General features: G+C 38.4%; 1 protein-coding gene across 4 annotated transcripts in view; it reads right to left on the bottom strand.

Annotated features, from left to right (window-relative positions):
- The window catches only part of LOC133554470 (putative helicase mov-10-B.1), a 51,859-nt gene that overhangs the window by 18,549 nt on the left and 7,059 nt on the right, over window positions 1-26,251 (bottom strand). For 3 of the 4 annotated variants that reach the window (XM_061903285.1, XM_061903288.1, XM_061903287.1), the window contains exons 2-12: window positions 23,267-23,366; window positions 13,989-14,161; window positions 11,370-11,460; window positions 11,117-11,261; window positions 10,671-10,914; window positions 7,924-8,031; window positions 7,658-7,835; window positions 7,209-7,351; window positions 6,958-7,137; window positions 976-1,088; window positions 697-899 (exon numbers count right to left, since the gene is read on the bottom strand). In XM_061903285.1, coding sequence (XP_061759269.1) covers window positions 697-899; window positions 976-1,088; window positions 6,958-7,137; window positions 7,209-7,351; window positions 7,658-7,835; window positions 7,924-8,031; window positions 10,671-10,914; window positions 11,117-11,261; window positions 11,370-11,460; window positions 13,989-14,161; window positions 23,267-23,366 — 1,678 coding nt within the window. Of the gene's footprint in view, window positions 1-696; window positions 900-975; window positions 1,089-6,957; window positions 7,138-7,208; window positions 7,352-7,657; window positions 7,836-7,923; window positions 8,032-10,670; window positions 10,915-11,116; window positions 11,262-11,369; window positions 11,461-13,988; window positions 14,162-23,266; window positions 23,367-23,460; window positions 23,728-26,251 lie in introns of those variants that run through there. The other variant, XM_061903284.1, reaches the window with a different exon arrangement.

Raw genomic sequence — 26,251 nt, 5'->3', positions numbered from 1 at the left:
CAGATTAACCACATTTAAAAATGTTGATTGATCACGATTATTTACAATAAATTGAATGCTTGCGTTATTTAAATACACTTTTAAAGAGACCCCAACATTTTCAAACAAATGGAATCAGGAACATTTTTTTTTATTTTTTACCTGAATAATTAATTTGCAAAATTCGAGTAAATGTTTTACTTGAATAATTTATTTGCAAAAGAAATAGATACTTTTTTAAAAGTCCCATCAGTGTATTTTGAAGCAAAATTCGCACAAAAATCGGGTCTCCTCACTAATCTTTGCACTGGTGTATGCTTTACCAAGCACTGATTGTATAACAACCAGTGCCGCCTTTCAGATAACAATCCGTGATCAAGGTAAAAGAGCATGTACGGTTAAATTGTGTGATTAATCTGCTTTTAAACATGATTAATTTCATGTGTTAATGCATTAACTTTGACAGTCCTTGTACCAATTAAACAAGATCATACATGTAAAGCACAGAACAGAGAAAAAAATCAAATTTTTGTGACACCACATGCTGAAACATTTTGAACTACAAAACTGAATCATTCATATTGACACTACATTCTGATGTCCACAAGAGGTCACTACTGTTTACAGAAAATGTTAGAAAAAGTTAGTGAAACATGACAATGTTAGCTTAGCCAAGACAGAATTAAAAAAATACTGCATGTTGTTCTCTCCACTGACCTTGAGCGTCTCTGGGACAGTTTGTGGGTCACGGCTAGGTGCATACATGCGGTACAAAAAGCGCTTCTCCACATGCTTAGACTCTGCAAGTCTTCGGCAGAGGAGATCAGTCGCACTGTTGGAGGGAGCGCAGGCTAAAATGTGGCAATTTGGCTGTGTCTTCACAATCTGCTTGATGGCTTCAACCAGAGTGACCGTTTTGCCTGAAAAGGACAATGATCAGATAGAAGTTATCCGTTTATGAGGATGGAAACACCTGAACAGCGTCATGTGCTTTACCCGTGCCAGGTGGTCCAAACACCAGGTATGGAGCGGGTTTGGAGGTGCCAGCTACGATGTGACACACAGCATCCTTCTGCTCAGGGTTTTTGTCCAGATTTCCTTCGTAGAGACTACACAGCACACAAACAAGTGACAACATTGGGGACCTTGGATGTCAACATCGCAGCATTCCACTACGCTAGTGGATGAAAAAGAAAACTATCGGTGTAATTGTTTCTGCTAAAGTGGGTATGTTGAAATACATTTCAGGTGCATTCCCCTTTAACCAGAATACTGAGAACATTTAAAGAAGGATATACAATGTTAGATCTTTTTGAATCTTAGAGTGTACTCAAACCAGTCCATAAGTATGTGCTGGACTTGGGTGTGATTCCGCCTCCCTCTCCTGACCTACGTTCACACCCAGCATTCATGCATTAGTCCCTTTACTTGTCTCATCACTTCTATTCTGCTGTAAAACTGCAATTTCCCTGACTTTGTGGATTATTTCCAATCTAATTGTGTGTCACCTGACTGAAAAGTATGTAAAATGCCACAGTCATTTAAAAAGGCTGTATCTGCGTAAAAACACTCTAAAATCTTGGTCACAAATGGGATCTTAGAAAGAGGACGATAGTTGGACAAGACAGATGAGTCACGACTGGTCTTTTTTTAACAAAAGGTTCAACATCTGGCTATTTACAGTAGGACAGCACAGCCCCAGAAGTCAGGCTGCTGTTGACTACATCCTTCACAATAGGGCCAATAGTTATCCAGAGCTTGAAAAAGAGAGGTGGGACAGGGTCAGGGGGAGAAGAGCTAACTTTCAGTTTATTAATCAAATCAATGAGAGCTGGTAGTAACATAGGTTCAAAGTCTTTAAAAACGGTCGCACAAATTTTTGATGTAGCAAGAATAAAAGATGGGTGTGATATTTTAGCTCTGACAGTAGCAACCTCGTTGTTAAAAAATTGCAAGATATGGGATTTAAAAACAAAACCAATTGTTTTTTAAATGTTTTTTGAAACTAAGTCAAAAAAATTCTTAAGTTTTTGCAGACTTCATAACATTTTGATACTTTCTCCAACTACCTCTAAGGAGTTGGTATGTCACCCACAGTCTATACTTCTTCCAGCTGTGTTCTGCCTTACGACACTCACGCCTCGCTGCCTTGCTAGTTCGCCTAGCAAAATGTTACAGTGAACCCACTTAATATCCGACCAAAACATTCGGTTTCTCACTCACGAGCATTAGCTTATAGCAGATTGATAGGTAGTGAGTGTGAAGGACAGTGCTGAGAATCAGCAGAAGATATTCATTGAATTGAAGAATTCAAAGAACAACTTGATGTGGTGTGTGTGTGTGTGTGTGTGTGTGTGTGTGTGTGTGTGTGTAGCCAAATTGGTAAAGCAATACGATCCTAGCACTTTGCAATTTGCGCTATTCTAAGTAGGAGTTAGGGCTGCATGATTTTAAGAAAAAAACTATTTGCCAAACATTGCGATTCAATTTGCCGTTGTTTTTTAGATTTTAAACATTTAAATGTATAAAACTGCCAGAATGATAAGTGAAAGTAGTAATGTGACTTGTATACTACATTGACATTACATTGTCAATTGTCTCGAGTTACCACACATTTGAATTATATGCAATAATCTACTTTCAAAAATATTTGACTTGATGTGGACAGGGCACACAAACTTCCTACTTTCTGTAACCAATTCTGTTTGGCCAGCATACCAAGAATGCGCGGCTCGACGATTCTGATAGGAAAACACGTTTATCACTCAAATGCTGTAGACCATAAAGAAAAAATAAATTACAAAACTTTTGCCTCTTCCGGTTTGGTTATTGCAGTAATTAAAACCTTAATATTGATTAATCGCGCAGCCCTAAAAGGAGTCAAAAAAAGCTAGAATAATACCAGCAAAGGGTTATAAAACATTTTAAAAAATGGGGCACTAATGTATTTTAAGGTAATAAGCAAAATTAATGATTGTCAGAATAATGACACGTCTGGTTTTAGTCAAGACTTCAAACCTTGCTACTGCATGTAAATATTGGCTTCAAACACATATACACAATGAAACACTTTGCTGATTCGCCAACACTTGCCTATTTCGCCAAAAATGTTGTCTTCTTAACGGTCTTCTTAATAAACATAGGCAAAAGAAAATAAGAAGATCACAGGGAAAGGCAAACATCGCGCGTGATGGCATCTTGAAAATAAACAAAACTTTGCCACATTTGCCTCACGTCACTGCTGGCAAACGGCAAGGGTTGATTACCGAGCGAGACGTGAGCAATGTCCGTATGCATAGGGGCGTATTTTCAATACTTCGCCATCGCACCAGAGGCTTGAAGCCAGGCGGGAGGGCGAATTCTCCCTTGTTTTAGCTCTTCCCCCCCTTGGTTTTGTGCATTCACGTCACGGCCCTTAATTGAAGTAAACTTGGGGAATCTTCCTGGATATCGAGGGGTAGGAGAAATCCCCAACATTATTGCACTGTGCCTGCTAAAATCTATGGCAGAAAAAAAACAAAGAGAAGCCTACCAATGTAAGTAATAAGCTTAATTATGGCTTCTCAATAACAACGCTCATTGTTATTGCTCAAACGTTCATTTATTGCTACCCCACGTAAATATTGGCTATTTTTTAATTGTTGTATTTTTTTTAATTGCTTGGAAAACAATCAACTACCAGTATACATTGCTAAATTTAGCTGTAACTGTAGTATTTGATTTATCAATGTAGAAAGAATAAACAGCACAACTACATAGGCTACATTCTCAATTGCTTATTGTATGTTTTAACCACTCGTCACAACAAGCCAGAAACGCGGTTGAAGCTAGTGTTGATTATTGCTTTTGAATACTGCATTCCCTGTTTTCTGCAGCATCAGTAACGTAACATGATGCATGTTTGTGAAACGTCTGCACGTTACGTTCACCCTTTGCCATCGTTGTGTGTCTGGAAACACACGTGAGACCAACATCTAACCACAGGCCTCTCGGATGTATTTTTTCGCATCAATGATCTGCTTCAGAAACGACAACAAAAGGTCTGTTTTCTTCTTGATGTAGACAGGCTAAAGAAAAGGGCCCAAGTAAAAACCAAAACACCCGTGCGATGGCATCTTGAAAGTAAACATTTGTCGCATCTGCTTTACGTCACTCCCAGCAAACGGCGAGAGTTGATGACATGGCAAAACTCGAGTGACGTTTGAATTCCTGGAGGCGTATTTTCAGCACTTGGCCATGGCACGAGATGCTGAAGCCAAGGGGGAGCGTTAAAGAGAAGGGTAAGGGGAAGAGGGAGAATTAATTTGTATTGATCCTTAGATTGACCAAGTGTAAGGCGAGATGTGACCAATCTCAGTAGGTCTAATTCCCTGAGAATATTTAATAAGGCCGTGAACATGTGCAAAATTTGTGTGTTCAGCTAAAGAGCTCTTATTAAGGCTGAAGCGTCAGTTGAAACTGTCAGCAGGTAAGAAACCTCTCTTACACAAAAAACTTTGTTTGAATACAAGAATTTTGCACATATTTTTTTGAAAAGACAAAGGCCATGTTACACTGCACACAAAATCTGATTTATTTTTCCCCCCTAAGTGACACAGATCAGTCTAAACACTCCGAAGTGCTTCATATCAGATACTTTTACATCAGAGATGGGCCACATCAAGAGGTAGTCCTAATCGGATTGGAATTTTTTCAAATGTGACTTCAGTCTGAATGGAAATGAGATTTAAATGCGACTTTTTCGTCACCCTTAGGCAAACTCCGTCAATTGTGTGCACGGGGAAAGACACAGCCTGCCAGGGAACGTCATTGCAACTCTGGTTTTGTTTTTTTGTAAGTGTGACTTTTCGGTACATCACTAGTCAATAGTGCACAAATAGTAGGGTATGTGTAATGTATTAAAATATATTTTGATTCCGTAGTAATAGCAACTGTCGAAGGACTGGAATTGACGCTGTGGCATATTTGCTTACATGTTACGTACATTGCGTAAGTTGTTCACGTAAATGAGTTGAAAATAAATCTAACGTAGATCCACGCTGATGTCCCTGTTGCCTCTACCTAACAGCCCTAAAAAGATTAGAATCCCCCCAAATATACTACACCATATTAGGGCTGGGCGATATATTGATATACTGGATATATCACGGGTTTGTCTCTCTGCGATATAGAAAATTATTATATCGTAATATTCGAGTATATGTTCTCATGCAGTTGCTTTTAGCTGCGGGCATTACATGACAGGCTCTTCTAGCTCTTTCCTGTCTCTCCTTCTCACAGACAAGCGCACTGTCTTACATATGTCACATACGTATACGCCCTCGCGGAGCAGAGAGGTAGGAGCATGGGTAACGTTAGCTGTGATGCTAGCAGAGCTGTGTGAGTGGTAATACAAGAGAAAGAAAGTGCGAATGAAAGAAGAAGTAATTCCCAAGAAAAACAGCCGGGTGTTCATCGTCTGGCGGTGATTTGGCTTCAAGTGGGAATATGTCGAACAGACAACCGTAATTTGTCAAGCATGTGGCAAAAGCGTTGCTATAAAAAGTAGCATTACTGCTAATATGTAGCATCATTTGAAAAGTCACCTGCTAGAGAATGAAGAGTGCTTACTCCGCATATCAACATCTCCATTCGGTGCCACACACCCACACCATCAAAATGCCGAGGAAAACATATCCAGATCAACACCGTATGAAAAAAATAGTCAACAGAATTTAATAACGTCCGTAGTAACCTACCACATAGCGAAGGACAAATACTATTTGATTTCCTATTATGCAGCTTATTTTTATTTGACACGTAAAATGTCTGACAATCTTGCATTTTCTGTTTTGAAATGACATGAACGTTTGTGCCACTGCTTAATAAATACAGTTTTGGTCAATTGACTTAGTTGTGATTTCCTCCTCTGCATGAAAGTTTAAAATGAGCATACATTAATGCAGTATGAACAAGAATGTTTTAATGTAGACACACAGAATCATCATACTAGTGTGATAATATGCATCAAGTGTTCACTCAAGGCCAAGGCAAAATATCGAGATATATATAGTGTATCGCGATATGGCCTAAAAATATCGAGATATTAAAAAAAGGCCATAACGCCCAGCCCTACACCATATACATGCATTCATACATTATATTACTTTATTTTTCATGAAAAGAAAACACTTATTTAATGTGTAGCGACCTTATCTATGTTGGAGACTTTTATTTATATTTGTAGTATTAGTAGAGACTTTTTTGTTCATTTACGGAATCCAATCAACTTCTTTTCTTTTCACTTTATCGAACTGTGCATGCAAGTGACATCAAGGCCACGTTGGGGCCACTTTGCGGCCTGTGAACCTTTATATTGGAGTTTGATAAAGAACACATTTTACTTGTAGTGGAAACAGTCAGCTGGTAAAAAAATCTGGATTTCGAAAAATTCGGTTTGGGCCACTTTGGCCTGCTGTGTAAATGTAGTCAAGATGAACACAACCAATTTACTTCAAGGCTGTAAACAGTTTTTAAGCTATAACACCACTTTACAGAAATTTTATATGACATATTTAGTCCCTATAAACCACAGCGACTGTAGTTGAATTTCAATTCAGTTAAATGGGGAACATTGATTTGAGATCTGTGTATTTTCGCTTATTTCAGCCGAGGTAACTCTACAAAGTATCTTTTTCTCAAACTGACATCTGTTATGTACATTGTGCCTGTTTTACATTAAGAAAGTTAAAGTGAAAAGAGCACAAAGTAAGGTATAATGGAATGCTTAGATGAGTTGTGGGTAGAAGAACAAAACCCTGCCAAACACATTTGTGATGAACAGCGATTATGAGCCAGGAGGCTGTGTCCATTTTCTTCTGATTGCATTGCTTGAACATGTGTGGATTCACAACATAGCCATGTAGTCTTTAACATGTTATATGTTTGTTCTGTGAGAACAAAAATAATCCTTTTTATGTATTCTTTTATGCACCTCACCTTAGTGTGGGGACTTCAGGCATCTTCTTTAAGCTGAGGTCATGTTTCTGTGGGAATAACACTTCTCCAAGGCCAAATTTGACTGCAAAGTCCACTGCTCTATGCTGCATGCGCAGCATGACACGGTTTATCGTGAACTCCACGTTGAAATTCATTCCTTCGATAAAACGCTCCAACAAACTGCAAGCACATTTACATAGGTATGTGAATCTGTGAAAGTTTCTGGTCAGATAGTTAAAAGAGCATCTTACTCAGAGTGAAATCCCAGTTTGACATAGTCCCTCTCTACTTTGTGGACATAGCCACTGTACTTCACTCTTGTTTCGTTTTGGGAATAAACTATCAGCTTATCTCCTCGCAGCACAGAAGGGCGATTTTCAGACAGACCAGGGATCTGCAATGTAAAACAAATAGGTGAATATGGACTATGTCAGGTGGCTATTACATGATGGGTATCATTCTGCAGGTCATGGTGGTTTTAAGTTTTTTGTCTACTTCTATTCAAATAATCCATCCTTTTCCTACTGCTAGTCCCCTCTCAGGGTCACTTGGGGAGGGGTTGGGATATTATGAGTTTAAATTATACATTTACAGATCATTTAACAGATTGTGTTCAAGTTACAAGTTCATATCTTACGCATTACAAATGTGTTTTAATCCCACCACAGCAATAGAAACAATCAGTTAGTCACAAATTCACCTTTAGAATGAGCAGCCTGTGGTTATTTGGATCTTTTTCCATGGTGACGGATTCGTGTTCACTGTTGGGTATGAAGTATTTCCTGATGTCCACTTTCAACTGATGCTCTTCCAAATACAACATCTGATGGAACTTTGCAGCGTAGTTCCCAAAAGTTAATGGACTTTCCAGCAATGCACTATTAAAACCAAAAGGAAATATTGTAGATTATATGCCACTACTGACTTGCTGCTTGGAATAACTTAAAAAAATAAATAAAAATAAACCTTTTATCAGAGATGTCTTTGTTCAGTGACAGAACTAGCCGGGTGGTGTGTTTTGGCATCTGATAGCACTTGAGTGGGATTTCATTCTTTAGTTGCCATATCGACATCCTGGAAATCAAAGCATCACAGTAAGCCAATACTACAAGAAGAATAAATCTGGACGTATTAATATTAGCAGGTATTAGAAATAATGTCAGACACAAAAAAGTGTTTGCTTAAATTACTCCGGTCACTGTGGTAAACAAGAAAAACAATCTAATTGATTTAAGTGATGTCCTTGTTGTAAGGCGCACGCAGTGCATGAGCACCATAACAAGAAACATTGTTAAAAGGGGTGTCTCGAAACAACTTTTTCATTTTTGATATTAGTCTCTCTGGCTGATAACGGTATAAATTCAAAACAAATTCAGCAGAAAACCTAGTACGTACCTGTATTAATGTGTAGTGTGGAACGTTACAAAAGGTTTAATTAAGTGAAATTACAAGAACAATGGTAGGTATGAAAAAAACTAAACTTATAACTTGGAATGTTCCGATCAAGGTTTTGTGCTGTGGATTCTGATGGCAATCGTCCATGAATGAGATCAGCCCCTATCGATCACATTTATTAACTGTATAATTTTTAAATGTATCTATGGTGAGTGCTATGGACTGTTTAACTATATGTACATTATATTTAAACGTCTTCCTTTTTTTATTGAGCAAAACCAAGTAAATAGTACACAATAAGTAAACAAACAAAAACTACTAATCTAACGGGTCCAGGGAATTATTCCCTGAATTAGTAAACATTAACAAAACAAAAATAATATCTAGAGAATATTTAAATAATGATCTGCTCACTCGAGTATCTATCATTAACTGATACTAGCCTTGATATCAACACTACCAATTTACGGATCGATCCAATCATTCTCTTACATGTTGTGTACTGACTGTGGCAATGCTGACACACCAACGGTTATTATATCACTGTCTCTGTAGTCAATAAATTTAGTTTGTTCGTGAATATTACAATCCTTCAGTGTTCTGATCAAATTTGGTACTCGAACATTTGACGACGTTGAACAAAGAAAAATACAACTAAACTCAGAATCAACAAAAGAATTTTACAATTCTAATCATAATTTGCTTTTTATGTCTCCCACTATGTTATTCAGCTTCCATTGTAATAACATATGCAAATGAGGCAATGGTGTCATCCAACAACTTATAGCAACTTTCATGATAGTCAATAGCTAGTTTTCTTACTGAGGAGAAGATGAAGAGAAATCAGAACAAATTGAGGGCAGTGAGAACAGATGTAGAAGAGATACAAATTGAGAACACAGATGAAGAGGATAAGACAGAAAAGCCAGCAAAGAAAACAGTGAAGATAATTTTCTATTTTCTGGTTAATTAAGACTAGCATTAGAAGGCCACAGTGCAGAAGAACTGCTGGAGGTGAGGACATCAGTTTTATGTATAAATCAACGTTAAAACAAGCAAAATCGGTCTTAAAAAAAGAAGACATTTTTTTCCAAAGGCATGATGCACTATAATTATATGATATCTATATATTTATAGTCAAATATCTTAGACTGCAATATTTTTCAGTTAAGGACACTTATTGCAAATGTCCAATTTGCTGTTGTGTCGCTGTTTGGTCCGAGTAGCCTGTAGCATACCATTTTTACCTTTTATAAATGATTTCTTAGAATACAACAAAAGACCAAACTTGTGTGATTATTGGAGGACATTTAGATGTTAACTGGCTGTCCAGCTTTGCACAAGTAAACATGCTGCAGGACTGTTTTTATCAGAGTTTATATCGGCAATTTTAAATGCAAGCCAGTATCATATGATGTTTGTTCTTTTTTTGCTGATATCAAAGAGATATCCGATATGTATCGGGACACCCCTAGTTACGATGGAGAACAATTTTACCAAACAAAAATTTCACAATTGTTTACATTGGAAAAATGCAAACAATTGAATATGCTGCAATTAATAGGAATGAACTGTTTAAAAATATATTACAAAACATTTTGTTTTATGAAAAAGCAGACATGTAACTGAAAACATGTTGTAAATGAGGTAATGTGGCCTATGTTGTGATTGGTCAAATGCAGTGAATAATTTTGCCACTCCTAGTGTATGTGTTTGACAATCATTTGTACTTAAACTTTTTAATTTAGAAAGGTGTGTGTGATGGAGGAATGTACAGTGCATGCTGTGGATGTGGCTTTGGTAATCTTGTTATATTTTTCTGCACTGAGGAAAGAAAATTTTCGATAGAATTTTATTAGACGTGTAGTGGTTGTCTTTACCATAACTATGGTACATGCATTTATGTTCCCTGTTACAAACCAACTCATGCCAAGTTCATTTTAATCAATTATTGTAAATGTCCACATATTCTTGATGATTCCCATTACCATGCATCCATCCATCCATTTTTTACCGCTTATGCCCTTAAGAGTCGCGGGGGGCGCTGGAGCCAATCTCAGCTAGAATTGGGCGGAAAGCGGGGTACACCCTGGACAAGTCGCCACATCATCACGGGGCCAACACCGATAGATAGACAACATTCACACTCACATTCACATACTAGGATCAATTTAGTGTTGCCAGTCAACCTATCCCCAGGTGCATGTCTTTTGGAGGTGGGAGGAAGCCGGTATTGCAGTAAATTCATATGGTACATTTTGTACTTTAAAAACAATTAATGTAATGTTACAGCCCTATTGTGAAGTAAAATTGATTACCCTTCAGGTGGCTGCCCTTCCACAATCTTGCAGTTCAGTACAGGTACTCGAGAAGGAAAAGAGCGCCTATAAGGCGCAACAGGTTTCAGCTCCATTCCCAACACGGTCACATAATGAACCTGAATATCACGCACAATGTAGAATGGAACTGATTTCAGGTCTTCCTGAAATTCAAAGGCCAACGTCGCAGGGTAGTTACCAGCAGCCTTAAACTGGTAGTTAACTTGGATTTCATAGCTGTCACCTGCAATATAACACATACATTCTAAATACTTAAGCAGACTGGTCCAAAAAATTACAGAGTAAGAGTTTCACAACAATTTGAAATTAACATTATCATTTTTAAAACAGCCAAATGTTTCATAAATCAAACAGGTGTACCTTTTAATGATGTGGCTGCTTAGTATAAATAATTCATCAAAATAGTAGTATTTGTTGTTGTTTACCAGATTTGAGCACAAGAGGTTTTTTTCGGGTCACTTTCTGGTTATCACAGAGTGTGAAGCTGCTGAGCATGCGCAACGCCGTGTAGTAGGTAAAATGCACCGTTTCAGTTCCAGTGTTTGCTATAGTCAAATTCACTTGACACCGCTGAAAGAAAAAAGCATCACAAGTCAATGTATTCTTTTTTTTTTTGGGGGGGGGGGGGGTCTGCTGACAACCATTGAGACGCAATACGAACAATTTAATAAAACGTACCTCTGTTTGCCACTCTATGCAAAGGGTTCCATCTTCAAACGGAGGATTTGAGCTGATGACAATGCCTTTTTTATTTTCAATGTAGAAAGATCTGTGGGTGTAAAAAAAAAAAAGGTATAAAAGTCACAATACGGTATCATTGGAAACAGAGTGGAATTGTTACCTTTATCTAGATCGTCAAATCCTTACAAAACTAAGTTAATGCTAGACATAATGTGTTAGCCAGAAAGACAAATACTGCAGCACACACCAATTGCAGCCTTTACCTGCCAAAGGTAAAAACCTTTGGCAGGATCTACTAAGATCGAAGTACCACACGCTAAAGAGCATGCGCGAACTACAAAATTGAAAGTACCATTAGTGGGTGTGTTCTATGTTATTTACTAAGACTGCTCGTACAGTTGATAACAAATGCAAAAGTGTTGCAGACCGCCTTATTTTGAATGAGTTTCTTGCGTGTACTACCAGGCTTTCACCATGGAGAGACTCATTTACTGCACAGTCATGTGATCATGCTCCTTTCTACCATTGTGTTTGGCTGTTTTGAAACATGCAGAACGTAGGTTTTTTTTTGTTGGTATTTTCAAAGTAGTCCCGCAGTGTGGCGATCTACATGAGAACACACTTTTTTATTTTGCTGATTTTTAAAAAATAAGCCCCTTAAGTCTTTCAGCAGCTATAAAATTATAAAATGATGTTGCTGAATGGACAACATGTTGAATATTTGCAGTTGTGATTATATATGTGTATTTACAGTCGTGGTCAAAAGTTTACATACACTTATAAAGATTATAATGTCATGGCTTTTTTGAGTTTTCAATCATTTCTACAACTCTTGTTGTTTTGTGATTGGAGCACATACTTGTTTGTCACAAAAACCATTCATGAAGTTTGGTTCTTTCATGAATTGATCATGTGACCAAATCTGCTGGGTCAAATGTTAATATTTGGTTACATGTCCTCTGGCAAGTTTCATTGCAATGAGGCGCTTTTGGGAGCCATCCACAAGCTTCTGGCAAGCTTCTGGTTGAATTTTTGACCACTCCATTTGACAAAATTAGTGCAGTACAGCTACATTTGTTGGTTTTCTGACATGGACTTTGTTTCTTCAGCATTGTCCACATGTTGTCAACGGGGTTTAAATCAGGATTTTGGGAACACCATTCTAAATCCTTAATCCTAGCCCGATTGAGCCCTTCCTTTATCACTTTTGACGTGTGTTTGGACTCATTGTCCTGTTGGAACACCCAACTGCGCCCAAGACTCAATCTCTGGGCTAATGATTTTACCACTTTTGACGTGTTTGGACTCATTGTCCTGTTGGAACACCCAACTGCGCCCAAGACTCAATCTCTGGGCTAATGATTTTAGGTTGTCCTGAAGAATTTGGAGGTAATCCTCCTTTTTCATTGTCCCGTTTACTCTCTGTAAAGCACCAGTTCCATTGACAGCAAAACAGGCCCAGAACATAATCCCACCACCACCATGCTTGATGGTAGGCGTGGTATTCCTGAGATTGAAGGCCTCACCTTTTCTCCTCAAAACACATTGCTGGGTATTGTGGCCAAACAGCTCAGTTTGTGTTTCATCTGACCACAGAATTTTCCTCCAGAAGGTCTTAAATTTGTTAATGAGATGTCATATGTCTTATTTTTCTATTCTATTGGTACTTTATTAATCAATCAATCAGGATTGATTGATTGGATTTATAATGAATCAATGTCATTTTCAGAGACAAGGTAAGGTCACTAGAAAATGAAAACTACGGGCCAGAAATTGGCCTCAGTCACTTGGTTAGGTCTTGCTGATGTCTACTAGCCCCGAGTATCACTATAGTATAACAACCTGTAAACATATTCTAAAATTCCAGCTCTTCCCTCACTAACCAAGAAGGGTATACAGTATGTTTGTTTGTTAATGTATCAGGAGCCTGACAAGAAAGCGCTGCATGCACCTATGCTTAATAAAGTAGACTTTGTCTCTGCCATTTTTGTTTGTAATCAATTATTTATTTTTCTTTGAGTGCATACTTATGCAAATACTGAATAATATCTACTTTAGTTTGTGTTCGGTTGCGTGGGTTGGACGATCGGCCCCATTTTTTAATAGATTCATTTGTATGTATTCCTTTGTACCGGCTACGCCTCTCTTTATTATGCACATGCCACCTGCCAACAGGTGCTTCAGGTTATAAATAGAAGGCTGAAGTCAAATTAGGCCTCAGCAAACATCTGAACACCCTTGACTGAACACTACTCCTGCAGACTACATAGACAGGAAAGCCTGTATTACTTTGACCTTCAAATGATACATCTTGCTTGGATACAAGGCTAAAAGATAACAGGCAAATGTTAGAAAGAGATATTAAGGGTAGCTACAATAGTGATACTCTTAACTAGTATACGCAGGTGGGAGACTCAAGGCTAATTCCTCAGTGCAATCCCACTCTGGCACGGCACATATATGTCTCTCCCTTGAGTTCTGCTAATACTTATCTTCATAAATTCCATAATCATTTTATTATCATATTCATAGATTTGCTGGCATCTTCTATCATCTAAGACTAACTTGTCTGACACACTTAGGGTTTCCTTTAGGCTCATATTATTGTGTCATTACCTGTTTTTCTTGAGTTTTTCCACAAGGAACTGGGCTTGTTTTCTCTCTTTGTTGACTGCGGACAAGGCAGGCTGATCGGAAGATGGAGATTGAGATGGATGGGTTACTCCATTCAAAGTCTCCTGTTGTCTCGGCCTGGGTGTGTTCCACTGGTCCACAGTAAGCACTCTCACCTGTGCAGAGCATCAACAGTGAACAGTTTTTTTCTAGGTACCTGAACTTTATTGCGTTTAGAGAATTTTATAGTATACCCACTTATACAAACCCCGTTTCCATATGAGTTGGGAAATGGTGTTAGATGTAAATATAAACGGAATACAATGATTTACACATCATTTTCAACCCACATTCAGTTGAATATGCTACAAACACAACATATTTGTTGTTAAAACTGAAAAACATTTTTTTTTTTGCCAATAATCATTAACTTTAGAATTTGCTGACAGCAACACGTGACAAAGAAGTTGGGAAAGGTGGCAATAAATACTGATTAAAGTAGAGGAATGGCCATCAAACACTTATTTGGAACATCCCACAGGTGTGCAAGCTAATTGGGAACATGTGGGTGCCATGATTGGGTATTAAAAAAAAGCTTAAATGAAATGCTAAGTCATTCACAAACAAGGATGGTGCGAGGGTCACCAATTTGTAAGCAAATTATCGAACAGTTTTAGAACAAGATTTCTCAATGAGCTATTGCAAGGAATTTAGGGATTTTACCATCTACTGTCCATGAAATCATCAAAAGGTTCAGAAAATCTGGAGAAATCGCTGCACATAAGCAATGATATTACAGACCTTTGATCCCTCAGGCAGTACTGCATCAAGAACCGACATCAGTGTGTAAAGGACATCACCACATGGGCTCAGTAACACTTCATAAAACCATTGTCAGTAACTACAGTTGGTCGCTACATCTGTAAGTGCAAGTTAAAACTCTACTATGCAAAGCGAAAGCCATTTATCAACAACACAAAAGAACGCCACCATCTAAGATGGACTGATGCAAAGTGGAAAAGTGTTCTGTGGTCTGACGAGTCCACATTTCAAATTGTGTTTGGAAATCTGTGGACGTGGTGTCCTCCCGAACAAAAAGGAAAATAACCATCCGGATTGTTATAGGTGCAAAGTTCAAAAGCCGGCATGTGTGATGGTATGGGGGTGTATTAGTGCCCAAGGCATGGGTAACTTATACATCTGTGAAGGCATCATTAATGCTGAATGGTCCATACAAGTTTTGGAGCAACATATGTTGTCATCCAAGCAACTTTATCATGGACACCCCTGCTTATTTCAGCTAAACAATGCCAAGCCACGTGTTACAACAGCGTGGCTTTGTAGTAAAATAGTGCGGGTACTTTCCTGGCCCGCCTGCAGTCCAGACATATCTCCCATCGAAAATGTGTGACTCATTATGAAGCGTAAAATACGACAACAAGACCCCGGACTGTTGAACAACTTAAGCTGTACATCAAGCAAGAATGGTAAAGAATTCCACTTTCAAAGCTTCAAAAAATAGTTTCCTCAGTTCCCAAAATGTTTATTGAGTGTTGTTAAAAGAAAATGTGATGTAACATAGTGGTGAACATGCCCTTTCCCAACTACTTTGGCACGTGTTGCAGCCATTAAATTCTAAGGTAATTATTAGTTGCAAAAAAATTAAAGTTTATGACTTTGAACATCAAATATATTGTCTTTGTAGTGCATTCAACGGAATATGGGTTGAAAAGGATTTGCAAATCATTGTATTCTGTTTATATTTACATTTAACACAATTTCCCAACTCATATGGAAACTGGGTTTGTACAAGCCATTTATGTTCTGTCATAATATATTTTACATGACCTTTGTATTATATATGAACTCTGTACTAGTGGGGAGAAAGTCGGTTAGTTTCCCTTTGGCAAATAAAAATGATGTTTTTCCTGAAAAAACACTTAGCAATCCCATAGCCATTGACTGCCATCTACTGGTCACATCATTACACCATGTACCAAATAAAATAGCTTCGACGTGGGTAAACTAAACCAAACGTATTCTGTACATTAGGCGCACTGGCTTAAAAGGTGCACTATCGAGTTATGAGTAAAAAAAGGATTTTACTAATACTAACTATAATAAAATACCAACAATTGCTAATTATATTGAATAATAATTGTTTTTCAGTCCAAGGAACAAGTCTGCACAGACACAAAAGCAATTTTCAGTCATGTTGTTGTTATGAAACCCCCGGCTTTAGATTCAGGTAAAGAAAGTTCTCCATGTGCTCAACTATGTACTACATAATGCTTGATTTGAACTTTGAGATTGCACTGAAATGAATTGAGGAAACTGACAAAATTTCAATACCGAGTGACTCAAACTGTGATATCTAGGTGAAGGTCTCAGCCACCAGTTGGGTTGCGCAATATAAATTATATACTTTAGGCTGACGATTGAGCTTTTAATACTATTGTTATATCATGACAATGCATGTTGATGACACATTCTAGCTTTGTCTCACAAATTTGACAGCAACAAGCTAACAAACACGTCCTCAATACAATGCAGCGGCTAATGTCCCTCCAATGCGCAAAGCCACTTCTAAATCAGTAATCCACGCCTCCATGTGTGTGTGTGTGTGTATTCGCCGCTAGTCAATCAGTGCCTTTCAGGCTTGATAACGCAATCTGAATAGCAACCAGACAGCTGTTCTCGAGTTCAACTGCGTTTGCTTTCTTTTCTTCACCACTTTACACCTATACTGATGAAATAGAACACAAATCCTCGTTTATCCTAAATACAGACATTTTCGGATAGAAAAAGTACTTGAGCTACAAAACTGAGAACATTTGCCAAGTTTACTCTAGACAAAACTCACCAGCAAAACATATACGATGAGTAAAATGTTCTTTGGAATCCCTATTATAATATAAAATATATATCCGTCTGTGAGTCTGCTAATATCTTTTAAATTGATCGATTATTGCACACTGAATTCTGGGACCTGCCGATTGTCTGATCGCTTATGATGTGACAAGTCAAGTCCGATCAGCCATGTTTTCTCAAATTTCTTGTCACTTCCATTGCTAATTTTATTAAGTGAATCACTTGAAAAAACACTGTGACTGTGAAACATGTTTTCTGTTCCTTTGTTTGACAAGCTTTACAATGGTACCAATCTTTTTAAAACGGGGTATATACTGTATTTAGAAAGTTAAAACTTTTTTAACAAAAAAAGTCACACTTAAAACCTTGAGCCCCATTTACTTTTTATTAAAAGAGTAGACCAGAAATGTGTGCATTTTTATTGGTTTTAAACTTCCATAACTTTTTTTCATATAAAAATGACAATTTAATTCAATCAATCAATGTTTATTTATATAGTCCTAAATCACAAGTGTCTCAAAGGGCTGCACAAACCACAGCGACATCCTCGGTACAGGGCCCACATAGGGGCAAGGAAAAACTCACCCCAGCGGGATGTCGGTGACAGTGACTAAGATGAATATGAGAAACCTTGGAGAGGACCGCATATGTGGGCAACCCCCCCAGGGGAGACCGAAAGCAATGGATGTCGAGCAGGTCTAACATGATATTGTGAAAGTCCAGTCCATTGTGGATCCAACATAATGGTTTGAGTCCAGTCCAAAATGGATCCAATATAGTAGCGAGAGTCCCGTCCATAGTGGAGCCAGCAGGAAACCATCCAATTGGAATCGTATTGACAAGACCTATCTGATAATGCAAGTTTTATGTAAATCAATTAATGAAAAAACTACAAATACACCCACACGCAGTCCATGGCGCAAAATAAACTTTTCTTCTTACAAGTGTCATCTCTAGAGGAATAGGAATAGATAAAAATGCTACACTATACACTGTAGGAGGATATGCTAACCGCAAGCTATAGTTCTTGAATGTAAACAAAGGTGGTGACAGTAACGATTACAAGTAGTATAGTATTAGGTCGATATCGCAGTAGTTAGATGGATAATTTGTAGTATAAAAAAATCTTCTGTCTCTTTTGTTATTATTTTCAATTTCAGGAAATAAGTTTCTAGACACAGGTAGGGTTTTAGGGGAGAAAAAAAAGTATTTCATTTAGAGCCTGGGTGCCCATTACGTCGATCGCGATCGACTGGTCGATCTCGGAGGGTGTGTCAGTCGATCTCAAGCCAGGCATTAAAAAATATACATAAAAATGAGCAATCATCAATCATACCAAGACTTCACTTTCGTCAGTTGTTTGACATTCTCGGCACCCGAGGATCTTGTGAGATGACGCTGGCTGCTGCAAGCTCATATTTAAGAAAAAAATCACTAACAGGGCGGACGCAGAGAAACACATTTTATTTCTAGAGACTCCGTACCTACTGTCAAAACTCTAAAGACCGACTGCACAGTTCCTGTCTTCACCATAAAAGACCTGTTTCATCCTGCCTGTGCTAACAAAAAAAGAGTCTCAGAAAGCTAGCGTGCTCAAGCTAGCAAGCAACGGAGTTTGATGCCAATGTATTTCTCCCCCGCCCTCAGCGACCGCTTTCTCACTTGCTTGCCCACCCGCACTTTCACTGACGTCACTCACCTGCTGCCAGACATTAAAGGGCCACACACATATGCTACTCTCATAACAAAGTGTTTAAAAACGAGTATGCAAGTTGGACAAATGAGATGCCAAATCCAACCACTTTCATGTGGTATTGGACAGAAAGGAGGACTTTTTTTTTCCTCCATTTGAAAATGCGGACGTTATCAGCACCACTGTCTAATTCCAATCAATGCAAGTCATCAGAATCAAATACACCAACTTATATTCTTGTCTTCATGAAAGAAAGGAATCTATGTGTGTTAAACATGCTTGTATTATCATTAAACACCATTAACTTAACAAAAATGTCTCTTTCATAAATAAATAAATATAAATTATAAATAGCAATGAGGTAGTTTAGTTTAGTTTATTAAGGATCCCCATTAGTCTACACTGCAGTGGAGACTATTCTTCCTGGGGTAGATCTCCTCGACTTGGTCAATTGAAAAGTAGCTCACCTGCAAAAAAAGTGTGAGCGCCCCTGATTTAGAGCCAATAGTAGGAAGTAAGTTTAAAATGTAATTTATACTGTGTTTTTGTTTGATTATAGCTTTGGTATTGGATCGATACCTACATTTGTAGTATCACTCAAAGCTAATGTAAAGTATTGAAACAACAGAAGAAAAGTCATCATCAGTACATTTCACAGAAGTGCAGACAGAAACATGTCACATCAGACAGTAACCAGATATTAACAAGTAGAATAATAGCAGTGTGGACAAAATAACACAACCGGAAGTTAAGTAATATTTTACTGCATGTACAGTATGTCAGCAGCTAAATTAGGAGCTTTTGTAATCCATATATGCCAAATAATTAGGGGTCTAACAATTTGTCTTTAAAAACGATTCGATTCAGAATATTTGGTTGCCGATACGATTCAGGGATATTATTTTCTTAGAACAATATGAGATAGGCTCCAGTGACACCCGCGACCCCAAAGGGAATAAGCGGTAGAAAATGGATGGATGGATGGATATGAGATAGGCTCCAGTGACACCCGTAACCCAGAAAGTGACAAGCAGTAGAAAATGGATGGATGGACAAGCTGAAACTACTCAGTGAGTTGAAATCGATTTAGTAACTTTTTACCAGTGTTACAGTAAAATGAATACTAGATACTGTACACTGCGTTTGAATTTTCCAATTTATTCCTGTTAATTCTTGTACGGGAATTAGATTATGAGATATGAATTATGGATAAAAAATTAATGGCTAATTCATTCACTTCTAATTTGAATAAACTGTAACCAACACTTCCGGTTGAATTATCCAGAGGAAACCTTTTCTGCTCACATTGTTTAACATTCAAGCAGTTTTCAATAAAAGTACAGTAACCAACATTTTAACAGCAGATTACTTAATAAAAAAAATCCCACGACCGGCATTACAGTATCCGATGAAAGACAGTGTCCCAAGTGTGCGGAAGCATGTATGCCCCTCTTTTTCAATTTTCAAAGCCTCCTTGACCCATTACTTGTATGTATATGTTTCTGATTAAATGATTTCTCCTTGGTCGCAAGTTGTTGTGTTCCCGAAGTCGGTGCATTGCTGCAACTTGCTTGACTGTCACTTGCTTTGAGTCTGTCACGTGTTGTGCATCTTAAGGTCGTGTTGCGGCTTTATATTTTTGTGTTGTGGCGTTTGTCTTTGTTGTGGCTTTTGCAATCATGCTATAGCTGAAAGTTTTTTGGAGTTGTAATTACTGAAATTGTCTTGTGGCGTTGGCATTGGTTATGAGCTTTCTCGAAAACCGCAGGTATCGACCATTTTTGACACCAAAGATGGGCAAACAAACGTAAAGTTTAATTTATTTATCATTAAAAAGGTCCTAAACTTCATTTAAAGTCTGTCGATCTTAAGTCCCATGTTTCCCTTAATTTAGTTTTGATTAAAATCGACCAATTCCCTTTTAAACCAATCTTGGATCAACAACTACCTTCCAAAAGGCAAACTTGCCGAGTACAGATCGATATACTTGAAATTTAGGAATATAAATCGATTTTTTTAATCCAATCCAATCCCCTTTATTTATATAACACATTTCAAAAAACAATACAAGTTTCACAAAGTGTTGCACATAAGTTAAGACAGACATACCGGAAGAGTCAGTAATATAAAACATTAAACTATAAAAGACTAGTGGTGTAACGGTACGTGTATTGAACCGTTTTGGTATGGGGGTTTCGGTTCGGTACGGAGGTGTAGTGAACGACACGGACATATTAAATAGCGCACCGCACGTTGTGTAAACAATGCACACCGAGGCACCATGAATTCATTTACATGGACCCCGACTTAAAACAAGTTGAAAAACTTATTGGGGTGTTACCATTTAGTCGTCATTTGTAGGGAATATGTACTGTGCAATCTACTAATAAAAGTTTCAATCATTAAAAAAAACAACAACACACGGCATGCTAGCAACAACTGGGCTATGATAGACTGACCACACCTCCTCTTTTCACGGGATACGTCCTCTTTGCGGAGCTGTCCAAGTGAAGTTTCATAAATGCCTCGAATGCCTGGAATTTTAAGTTAGGGTTGCATGTATTTTCAATGTACGTTCAGGGTTAAGAAGGGGTTGAAAACAACAAAAAAAGTCGTGCATGCATCAACATTCATGAGGGAGGGGCAGAGACAGAGAGAGCGAGAGAGTTATGATGAATGCGCATGCATCCCCAGGCTCTGCTTTTTACCTATAGATTTATCAGATTTTATTTTTTATTATCTATAGCAGTGGTGTCAAAAGTAGACCCCGGAGGCCATTTGCGGCCCACAGCTAATGTTTTAAAGGCCCACGCCACATTCTAAAAATACTACTTAAATAAACAAAAACATAACAAAAGTGAAATAAAAAAGGCTTATTTGTAATTTAGAAAAAGTTGACTAATAAAACCAAGCGTTTTTTTTTTTCTTTCAAACTGTCATTGCTCAAAACATAATATTGAATCAAAATCAATGTTATTATGAATTATTGACCTATCCAAGTGCGCGATTACTTCACATCAAATATTCCACTGAGAAAAATATTTTTGGTGGAAGATTTAGCAAATTCGTTAAATAAATAATCAAAAAATTTATATTTTGTTGTTTTCTTACTGTACCGAAAATGAACCGAACCGTGACCTCTGAACCGAGGTACGTACCGAACCGAAGTTTTTGTGTACCGTTACACCCCTATAAAAAAGTAAAAACATACAATACATCAGAGAAAATAAAATAGACTAAAATCACACAACTCTCATACGGGTTTAAAAGCCAAAGAGTAAAAATGTGTTTTAAGACGTGATTTAAAAGTCATTAAAGAGTGAGACATCCGAATAACAATAGGGATATTGTTCCAAAGTTTTGGGGCCACAGAAGAAAATGCACGATCACCTCTGGATTTTAAACGAGTTTTTGGGACGACAATAGGAAACTGATCAGCTGACCTCAGAGACCTTTTGGGGGTGCCCCATCCATTTTCTACCGCTTGTCCCTTCCAGGGTCGCAGTGGTTGCTTGAGCCTATCAAAGCTGCATTCGGGCAGAAGGCGGGGTACACCCTGGACAAGTCGCTACCTCATCACAGGGCCAACACAGATAAATAGACAACATTCACACTCACATTCCCACACAAGTGTCAATTTAGTGTTGCCAATCACCCTATCCCCAGGTGCATCTTTTTGGAGGTGGGAGAAGTCTGAGTTTTTCAAATGGTCTGACATATTGTGGCGCTAATCTGTTAAGAGATTTAAAAACAAACAATATCGATCAGTTGGCCCTGTGATGAGATGGTGACTTGTCCAGGGTGTAATCCGCCTTCCGTCTGAATGCAGCTAAGCTCCACCAACCCCCCGCGACAAGCGGTAGAAATGGATGGATGGAACATATCGATCAATCGTTACACCCCTACAATTAATATATTGTTGTACATATCAATATTGCAGAAGGCTACAATATATATCGCCATATGGATTTTAGGCTATATCTTCCATTCCTACTACAAGCTCGCCTTTTTCTGAGTCTCATTTGTGTAATTTTGTTCCACATCAGAACAACAGCTTGTGACCCACACACATGCAGTATCTTAAATCAAACCTATGCCCTTGCAAACACAGTGGAAGAGGGGTTAGTGCGTCTGCCTCACAATACAAAAGGTCCTGAGTAGTCAGGGTTGGGGATCTTTCTGTGTGGAGTTTGCATGTCCTCCCCGTGAATGCTTGGGTTCCCTCCGGGTACTACGGCTGCCTCCCACTTCCAAAGACATGCACCTGGTGATAGGTTGATTGGCAACACTAAATTGGCCCTAGTGTGTGAATGTTGTCTGTCTATCTGTGTTGGCCCTGCGATGAGTTGGCGACTTGTCCAGGGTGTACACGCCTTCCGCGTAATTGTAGCGGAGATAGGCACCAGCAACCCCAAAGGGAATAAGCGGTAGAAAATGGATGGATGGATGCACTTGCAAACATTCTTCCGGACAAATGACATTCCCAAATCTTGTTCAAAGTCTTCCACAAGATATTAGATGAGATCCAGTTTATCATATGCAATAGATGGGCTTGGCCTGTTGGTCTAATAAACTGTGCGACATGAACTCACATGACTGACAGGGCTGCCATTGCTAGTTTGGTTGTAAATGTCAGTGCAGGGAACATTGTGTGGAACCATTCGAATCACAAACTTCGAACACAGGTCAAGACTTTTAGGTTGGAAAATTTACGTACCGTGGAGTTGACGTGAACGTTATTTCTTCCCACTTTAATTTTGTTTGACATTCTCAAACAGTAGAGGACTGAGCAAAAGTTAGGAGCCTTGGTCAACTGCCTGAAAAGCACAAAAAAAAGACATTCTAAAATGGACTAAAAGGCGTAAAAAGGTATAGGAAGTTCTAAATTTTCGAAAGACGCAGGATACTCACACTCCTCTATACTCGTTGTTGTAAATGTATTTTAGTTCCGCTCTGGTTTTAATGTCTGCTCGATCGGTTTCCCTCAAAAACCCAAAAAACTGGAGCCCAATTTTACAGACTGTCTCCCATTTTTGCTTCATGTCTGTCCTCAAGTCCGTCCAAGTGTTCTTATGTCTGATGAACGTAAACGATGGCATCAAGTCCCACGTCGCCGTCTTTCACTTCTAGCTAGCGCTCCGCCCAGAAGGGCGGTGCTAAGATGTAGTCGTCCTTTGATTAGGAACAATGTGCAGCTCCGGTAACTAAAACAGGCGCACCCATACACATCACAGCTATATCCGAGTAAACGAAAGTTAACTATAAAGTCCAAATAAAACCAAATACAGTAATAATCACAGTTTTAATTATAGGAAGTAGTTAATAAATAATTTTAAGATGTGATTTTGCTAACTAACTAATGCTGTTGTAACGCTATTATTAAAATATGTTCATAAATGTTAATATAGACTTGTTAGGAATGGAAAGCGAAAGTAATTTTACAGGAACAAAAACGAAGACGTAAACATGACCTGACATGAATATATTTAAGATTTAATAACATAGGAGTAGAAAACAACTAAGATAATTAAATATGAGCCAATAATTGTATCACATCAGAATCAGATGTATTGCTGCAAGTTTGTTAAACACACAAGGAATTTGACTTGGTTACTGTGCTCTCTTTGCTCAGCGCAAGAAACAAATAAAAACTCATATTCTGTATAATTTATCACAGTGGTTCTGGAATCTGTTTTTCAATCAATCAACTAATCAAAGTTTACTTTTACAGCCCTAAATCATAAGTGTCTCAAAGGGCTGCACAAGCCACAACGACATGCTTGGCTCAGATCCCCCATCAGGGCAAGAAAAAAACTCAACCCAATGGAATGACAATGAGAACACAGATAGACAGACAACATTCACACACTTGGGCCAATTAATTGTTGCCAATCAACCTATCCCCAGGTGCATGTCTTTGGAGGTGGGAGGAAGCCAGAGGGAACCCACAAACTCCACACAGACAGAAGCTGAGCCCAGGGATCGAACCCAGGTCCTTCGTAACGCGAGGCACATGCATTAACCCCTGTCCTATCGTGCTGCCCCTTAAAAGACATAACAATAAATAACAACCAACATTGAAATGAAATGCAGTAGTGTAGTAGGCCTAAGTGTTTATTGAAAACAAGTGCTGCCCCTCAAAAGACAAAATAATAAATAATAACCAACATTGAAATAAAATGCAGTAGCCTAGTAGGCCTAAGTGTTCATTAAAAACAAGCATCAAGAGAGTTGAAATCCTCAGCCCACCAGCATAGGCCACATACCTAACCACATGGACCATATTAGATTAGATTGGATTGGATTAGATTAGATTAGATTAGATTAGATTAGATTAGATTAGATTAGATTAGATTAGATTAGATAGTACTTTATTTATTCCTTCAGGAGAGTTCCTTCAGGAAAATAAAAATTTTCAGCAGAATCCCATTTAAGATCAAACAAACATTACAGGGAGACAGAACAGGATCACTGACAGGTCTGCCGGCTTCCAGCGCCTCTTACAAAAAAGGTGAGACACAGGTAAACAAGTAGGGGGGAATGGGAGAAAAAAATTGAATATTAAAATAAATCAGTCTATGCCTGGGAAAAAAACAACAACTCATAGCCAAGATACATAGTACATAGTACTCATAGTACATAGTACACAGAGCAGTACACAGAAGCAGTCCTGGGGTACATCAAACACTGCATAGACACTGTCACAGTGGACAAGCGCATCCGAGCCTACCCCATTCTATTCTATTCCTTTCTAGTACACACCCCAGTCACATGTGTGTAAGAGGGAAACATCAAATGTCAAAGAACACAAAGGACATGAAAGACATTAAAGTAGCAGAGCTGATGCAACCAGCCACTTCTACATACAGCTATGAATAAAAACTAAAAGAAACATCCACTGTGTTGGCCTCTGCGGTGTTCTGGGGTGGAGGGAGCATGGCCAGAGACAGGAGCAGACCCAACAAGCAACCAAGAGAACCGACTCCACTCTCAGCCGCCAACCAACTCTCGGCCAGAGTCCGCATGGATGAGGGAGGATACGTCCAAGAAGACTGAGGTGTCTGACACCTGCTCACCCAGCCAAGACACCACGAAGCCTCTCCGTCCCGGCGCTAAGTGCTAGCTCCGCAGCCCTGTCCCCTCATCCGCATCTCTTCCAGTCTCTCCAAACTGACTCTGGTGTGGCAGAGACCCAGCAGCTGGTCTCCATGGCCAAAAGGCTCCCGGGAGGCAGTTCCAGAAGTCCACAAAAAAGGACCGCAGAGGTCATGAAAGTGCCACCCCTTGTCACACAGTCCCAAAGGGTCCCGGACCAAAAGGAAAAAAAATAAATAAATAAATAAAAATAAAAAAATAAATAGAATATATATATATATATATATATATATATATATATATATATATATATATATATATATATATATATATATATATATATATATATATATATATATACATGAAAACAAGCACAAAAGGATGATACAAGAGCCCAGAGCTCCTGCCAACAGCAGCCACTAAAACAGTGCCATCTTGAAAAAAATAATAATAATCTGCAGTATTGAAAGTGTTTCATCTTATTAAAAGTTAAAACAGTAGGAAAAGGGATATCATTTAACAGCATTAATGAAATAAAAAAAAGTGTATGCACTGTACAAAATGAAAAAGGAGTCTCATGCAGAGCATGTGATCAAGATCAGGATGT

This window comes from Nerophis ophidion, linkage group LG06 (genome assembly GCF_033978795.1).
Source record: "Nerophis ophidion isolate RoL-2023_Sa linkage group LG06, RoL_Noph_v1.0, whole genome shotgun sequence".
Classification (NCBI taxonomy): Eukaryota; Metazoa; Chordata; class Actinopteri; order Syngnathiformes; family Syngnathidae; genus Nerophis; species Nerophis ophidion.
The sequence above is the reverse complement of the archived record's forward strand: the minus strand, read 5'-3'. Positions and strand labels throughout refer to the sequence as shown.